Consider the following 7,221-nt stretch of genomic DNA (forward strand, 5'->3'; position numbering starts at 1 on the left):
TATATTCTATGGTTTTGCACTGAGAGAGGTCCGTCTGCACAACACTGTTGTACTGATCTATTTCATTCGTAGTGTTGTTATGCCTTGCCAACTGATGCAGTTTTCCTCCTGACATCTCTTATCAGTGGTTATATTCACTCAAAGTCACTGCAGAGCTCAACGTCTTGTTTCTGATGCCAGAACAGTATGTTCAAAGACATACAGTACAACGCCTCTTCTTGCCTGCTGTAATGCAGCTCAAGCAGTTACTGAATATGTGATTTACACAGTTTACTGAGGCACAGACATGTGATTTGCTGAGATAGCTTGTAAACACAAGGTTTTCCTAAAAAAAAATGTGGTTACTGTCCATTTAGCTGTGGATGGTAACCATGTTCACAATGATATGAAACATGTTTTTAAATCTAGGGTACTTGCACTAGCGTTTAAGTGTTAGACCCCCAATCAAAAGTGTTGCTTTGACTGGGTTTGAGCTACAATATTAGATGGCCTCAAGATAGTTTAGTTATGAGGACAGAATTAGGGTTGTAACAGAATGAGATTTTCACAGTACGATAACAATCTCCTTTTCACAGTATCACGGTATTTATTTACACTATTATTTGTATTATTATTATTGTTAGTGGAAGTAGGAGTATTATATTATAAACAGAATTATAAATCTGATAAAAGAAAATAGCATGTAACTATAATATGTTATAGTTTACATGATAGTAGCACTAATTAACTACTAAATGAAAAATAACATCAGCTGTGAGCTTTTAATAATATAACTGTGACCATAAATAATGTCATATAATTATTAACTATTTCATAATGAAACCGTGCAGCCAGACTGCTCCTGTCTGTACCTTTAACTCACACACACTCACTTATTTCTTTCCCATACCGCAGATAAGTAAATGTACACGGTATGATAACCTTCAACGCTCATACCACGGTATACCTTGATACCGGTATACCGTTACAACCCTAGACAGAATGTGAAACTTGTTTTTAATGTTTATCTGGAAAAAAGATGACTGATTTATTCAGTTATAACTTTCTATAAAATTTTGTGCGACAGTCTTAATCTGTTTCTGCAATGCTGATTATGTTGATCTGTTTGGAAATTATTATTTATTGTATAGCTATATAATTGTTCTACGACAGTAATCTCCACTTAATGTACTTAATTTAATTTTTTAATTTGGCCATTAGTAAGCCTAATAATAATGTCCTACCTGCTTTGACTTATTGAACAACTGTTGTTGCCTTTTGAGATATTTACACCTTTTCTTCTTGTGCTTATGTCTTCCTGATGTGACAGGGAACAAAAACGGTAAGAAAACATTATTTATTCCACTCAGTCATGTTTACATAACAGTGAAGTTCTTGTAAAATGTGTTAAATGATTTAGAAAACAAGTCTCCAGAATTTCATAATTTTACTGGAGACTATGAATTTGAGATCAGGGCTTCCATCTAGTGGCCAAAGCTGGTCATATGTTAAAGGGACTGTTTGTAACTTCTTACACATATAAATCATTGCGGGTCGGTGTCTCATGCACGCTCCCGTGTGGCTACGCTGTTCAGGCTCAGACTCCAACACAAACTACAGTGAAGCACCAAAACCTCTTGGTTGTATCTAGTGAAGCCCGTCTGTTAAACAGTGTTGGCCGCGGTCGGAGGACGCGGGGGAGACCGTAGCTTTGGTCTCCAGGACCGGAGTCTCTGCTGTACTCTGCTCCTCTTTTTGCCTTCACTCACACACCACGCTCGTTCTCGCTCCACTCTTACATGCATTCGCGCACACTCCACACTGCAGAAGAGTTAGTAGCTCTGACAATATCTAGTGAATGTTCAGTGGACGTTTGTGCAGAAATAACTGCTGCAGCTCCTCCAGACCAACAGAGGATTCCCGTGTCTTGTGAAGTGACGGGGCTCCGCAGAGAGAAACGTTATCGTCTCCGACCAAAACTCTGGTGTCTCCCCTGTTCCCTCCGGCCGCGGTCGGGAGGCTGAGGCGGGAAAAGCCAACACTAGGATCAGCATTGATTCATGGAGAGACCTTGGTCTGGTCAGCTAACATTACTGCCAAGCAGCTGAAATATAGAGTGATATTGTGCTTTTAGCTGACGTGTGTCTCCTCACTGTGTTGAGCGATGCTCCTTCATGTCTATGTAGAGCGAGCACAAGCGCCAGCAACAGGACGCTGACTTTCGTTGACTTAACGGCCACAGGTGAAGCTGTTAACAAGACATTTCTGATTCTTACAAACAGTCACTTTAAACATCATCCAAACGTAATCGCAAACGTGAACCTCCCACAAATTTCCTACAGCCACACAATAGAAACTAGCTAAGCCTGTGTGTTCAAACTAAAAGGGACAAAATAAAAGAGCAAAGTAGGAGAATGTAGTTGGCTAACGTCATGTTTGGCTTTCCTCACTGACACAGCTAGCTAACTCAGAGACAGTTGGTTAACCCTACTGATGAATGAAGCAGACATGCTATCTTACACTACAGTATACATAGAAATAAGGAAAAAACACTGTATAAATCCTCACAGTTATATATATATATACATATTTGCTCTCACAGATAAGCTAACAGACATTAGCTAGCTATCGCAGAGCTAATGCTAACGCCATTAAAAGGTCCCATATTGTAAAAAGTGATATTTTCATGTCTTTTATATTATAAAGCAGGTTTAAGTGCTTTATAAATACTGTTAAATTATCAAAACGCTCAATATACGGAGAAATATACACAGCCCTTATTCAGAAATTCTGTGTTTGAAACAAGCTGTTTGGATTTGTGATATATATATAATATTTCGACCATTACCCGGTTTTAAACGTAAATATTCTAAATGTGTCCCAGTGTATGTAAATAAAATCAGCTGACAGGAAGTAAACATGGACCCAAACTGTTGCCTAGCAACGCAGTTCCATTGCAATTCCATTGAAATGCACTAAAACGGAGCGTTTCAGACAGAGGGTGAATACAGGTATATTCAGACAGCACGAGGAAAATAAAGGGTTTCTGAACATTACAACATGTAAACATGTTCTAGTCGAAACACAAAATACAAGTATGAACCTGAGAATGAGCTGATATGGACCTTTAAAGTCCATCAGACTCACCTGTCACTCTGGGCTCTAAAACCCTCCTGCGGCTGGAACAGCTCGTATTATGGAGTAAATGGTCGCACATATGCTGTCGAATATCTACCGATACATAAGGAACCGAAATACCGCGAACATTGCCGTGTTTTTATTACATTAATTAGTCTTTTACTGAACCTCTCAGAGCTAGCTTAGCTTAGCATACCTGTTCAACTGCTGCCGCTCGTTTTCCTGATTATTACCACGTGGGCTGAGCAGCCAATCACAGCATAGCAACAGAGTGACGTAGTATTTGTTTGTTTTCTCTTCACCCAGCTGACGTCACTGCTCAAATGCTCATTACTCACAACAGATATTTTCAATATTATCGACATTTTAGCAGGTTGTAGAGTATACTACTGATTATAATATAGATTTTTTTTCTATTTGTTAGTTGCTTTCTGGAGCTATATGCACAAAACAATTAAAACTTGATTTTAAATGTCTGCCATGAAAAATAACCATTAAGACACCTCAGGCAAAAAACATAGTTTTTCATGCACTGGTCAGTTTTGAGATTTTGGGCTATTTTGCTTCCATAACATGTCTTCTTTCAGACTAGTGGATAGAAAACATCCAAAATACACATTCAGGCCTGGGTTTTACTACACTACACGGCTTTATCCAATGTTCAGATTTGTATATTATTTTATGGTTTAATGTGAGATTGTTTTATTAGAAGGCCTATTAACAAATAACCTTTGATAGCTTATAAAAGCTTTGTGTGCAATTCTAACTTATGTTTCCCTTCTCCATGGATGCATGCAGAAAAGTGGAGCAGCAGGCCAAGCAGGTGAAGGAGAAGGAGGAGAAGACGGAGCAGGAGCGACTACGGAACCTGGGCTACGACGACACCAAGCTGGCCCCCTGGCAGCGACAGATCATTCTGAAGAAAGGGGATATAGCCAAACAGTGAACCGGGCCGTCTCCCCCTCCTCTCCTCTCCTCTCCCTCACCCTCACCCTCACACACACCCCAAGGCCTTCACTGAACACCTCCCCATCCCTGACCTCCTCCACCCTGCACTGCACACTGGACCGCAGCAGGGAAGAGCTCCTCTGAACCCTGTCTCACTCTTCTGTCTCACTCTTCCACCTCCACAAACACAGGACCATGCTGTGGGTTGCTGCTGTCCACACCGGCTCTGTGAGGCTCAGCTTGGGTGGCGAAAGTCTCATGGACACAAACTCTTGGCATTTTAGTGCTAACAATAGCTGTGACATGCACTGATTCTCCTCGCTTAAGACATTTGCTATAAATGCATGTGTCCTTATTAACTAAATTAAGATTATCTCTAGTATCCTTGCTTTCAAATCAATAGAAGCTATTTCACATAGAAGATTTACTGAAACAAAGAGGTTTGTGATAGATGGAAAGGGGCTACTCTGCCATTCATTGCATGTAATGAATGAAGAAGCAGCTCCATAACAGTTGTGTCATCTGGAGATGGCATACTCAGCAAAAGGCTTATTAAACCCTGAAGCAGCTAATGCATTCTGTACGTAGACAATATCTTTATCATGTTATACACTTAGTCATGAGATTTTTTGTATCACGCTCATAGAAGCACTTTCTAATCGGCTTCATTTTACTGCCACAGTTGTAATCCTAACACGGCTCAAACTAACCTGTTTCTTTAGATCAGCTTGTTCTCTGTGGATTTGGAATACTGATATATATCATATTTTAAAATAATGTAAAGATTACGTAGCTGTGCAAATTGAATTTTACTAATTATCACCGGAGGGAAAAAAAAGCTGCAATGTTCCAATTTTTCTATATGTGACCTAAATGTTAAAGCTATATTGTGATCATGAATGTGAACCGTTGCGTGCATGTGTTGCATAATGTGTATCGAGCATGTTGTGATGTATTATTAAGCACATTTGACCCCCCAGGACCCTGAAAAACAAAGACACACAATGTGAGTACGATCCTGCTAGGTTTCTATTTGAACACCTTTTTTAAAAAAAACAAAAACATGCATACATGTGAAGAGCAACATCCAGACGTCTCATCTGCACACTGAATATTGTAGAGAAAAGACATCAGTTTGTTCTGTGTCCTGTTCCGGCCTTCGTCCTACTAACCTGGAGGATAAATCTTTGATGAGCAGATCTGCTTACAGAATATAGACTGTTGCTCTCTGTCCACCAGAAACATCACAAATATACCCTTCCTGAGATAATCCCAGAGTCCAGTTTCTTTGGCTCAAACATCTGATTATAAGATAAGATGAACAGGATACTTACGTGACAGAGCTGACTCAAATGTCAGGTTGATAATAATACAGCTAATTTTAGTCATTTCTGAACAGTTCCTTTCACTTCCAGGTTTTCAAGCATTCCTAGGATTCACACATTTGTTGAGCATGGGGTCATCGATTTGGGGCTAAGTATGGGCACTCGATTCAACTGTTATCAGGCCATTAAATAGGCGTTATCAGTCTCTATAAGCACCATAGATGTGGGTCATTAGGGGCCTACTACGCCTACTACGTTATAAAAGTGAAAGCAAAACTTAAAAGCAACACGTTCTGAAAACTGAATGAAACGTCACGTTTTGAACATAAACAAAATTACTTTTTTAGATTTAGGCAACAACTTCTTTATGGTTAGGCAACAAAACTACAACTTCTTTAGGTTTACACAACAAAACTACAAATTCTTTATGGTTATGCATTAAAACTACAACTTCTTTAGGTTTAGGCAACGAAACTACAACTTCAACAATTGTGTGTCCCATCTGTTGCTTCCAGCCTCTACCCATATAGAGCTTCACGCTGTCACTGCTACAGCGCCTGACTTCCACTTCTGCTCCTGTCATGATTACTACGGTCGCTAGAGGTCGCTGTCTTGTTCTTTTATACCTTCTTTAAGTTATCTATCATGTGAATGGATGATAAAACCTACTAGTGGGTGTAGTAGGCCCATACTGACCCACATCTATGGGGCTTAAAGTGACCGGTAACGCCTATTTAACAGCCTGACAACAGTCTAATCGGCTGAAATATGTAAATGTGGGAAAGCTGTGTTGAATGTTTTTGGCAGAACTGAGGAGACACGTTTGAAATGTTAGCTGAGCATGAAACTGTAACATTTAACTGTCTCTTGCTGAGCGTGACACATAAGTATTCCCGCATGCATGATGGAAAATATTCTCTATGTTTACTACATTGATGTTGGATGTACATTTTTAAGGATGTAGGGTGTCGAGCGCACACATGATGTCATCATGGTCCTGGTCGGGGAGTCACTTGGAAATATTGGAATTCACTTTCATCGGATGCCATATGATGTTGAAATTGAAAATGATGTAAACGTCATTGCCATTTGATTTTCTATATATATATATAAATATATTTAAACTCTGTACATAGTGACCCTCTCAGATTTTTGTCGTTCCCATATTGCATTATATTTACATGTCTCAGCCTTGCTTGAATAGTTCGTCGGCTAATTCATGTATAATTATATTTTCAGACTGTTAAAATGAAGACAATAAATCTTTAATCACCATTCAGAGTGTGCTTGTTGTTGCCTCCAACAGAAACACGTGTACAATAACATCCAGTAAACCAGTGGCCCTCGAATAAATGCTACCTGAAGCTCATGATGTTCAGTTTTTGTTGAGAGTTTTTCACCTGGCGTCATTTTGGAGGCCTCCAGTTGTAACTGGCGTACAGAGTTTTACCTCCAATATGAGGAACATACTGCTTGAACAAAAGGTAAGGGAATTACATTAATACGATATTAATACAACCAATATACCACCAATGACAAAATCATTATAATAATAACAACGATTAAAAACTAATAGTAATATGCAATAAAAAATAATGAGAAAATAAATGAAACAACAAAAAAGCTACAGACTTTATGTTACATTTGGGAGTACAGTTTCCATGTGTTTTTATTTAGTTACTGGTTACTGCTTTCAAAGAATCAATATGAAAACTCAAACCAAAAATCTCTGATATGTGGAGATGATTTTGAAATGTTTCAGTTTGGTATGTCGACTTCAGTGGCGATGCTGTAGTTCCTCCTGATGGACACCAGGGGGCGCAAAAGAGCT

The 7,221-nt window shown here is 39.1% G+C and overlaps 1 protein-coding gene and 1 long non-coding RNA gene across 2 annotated transcripts in view; one reads left to right on the forward strand and one right to left on the reverse strand.

Annotated features, from left to right (window-relative positions):
* The window catches only part of LOC119490085, a 55,239-nt gene extending 51,935 nt beyond the window's left edge, over positions 1-3,304 (reverse strand). Inside the window, exon 1 of the long non-coding RNA XR_005207318.1 lies at positions 3,127-3,304. This is a non-coding gene — a long non-coding RNA (uncharacterized LOC119490085). The remainder of the gene's footprint in view (positions 1-3,126) is intronic.
* The window catches only part of espn (espin), a 58,048-nt gene extending 52,921 nt beyond the window's left edge, over positions 1-5,127 (forward strand). The window contains 2 exon segments of the mRNA XM_037773302.1: positions 1,310-1,321; positions 3,916-5,127. Of these exon segments, the coding sequence (XP_037629230.1) occupies positions 1,310-1,321; positions 3,916-4,063 (160 nt within the window). The 3' untranslated portion in view covers positions 4,064-5,127.
* The last annotated feature ends 2,094 nt before the right edge of the window (positions 5,128-7,221 follow it).

The sequence above is a fragment of the Sebastes umbrosus genome, chromosome 6 (genome assembly GCF_015220745.1).
Source record: "Sebastes umbrosus isolate fSebUmb1 chromosome 6, fSebUmb1.pri, whole genome shotgun sequence".
Taxonomy (NCBI): Eukaryota; Metazoa; Chordata; class Actinopteri; order Perciformes; family Sebastidae; genus Sebastes; species Sebastes umbrosus.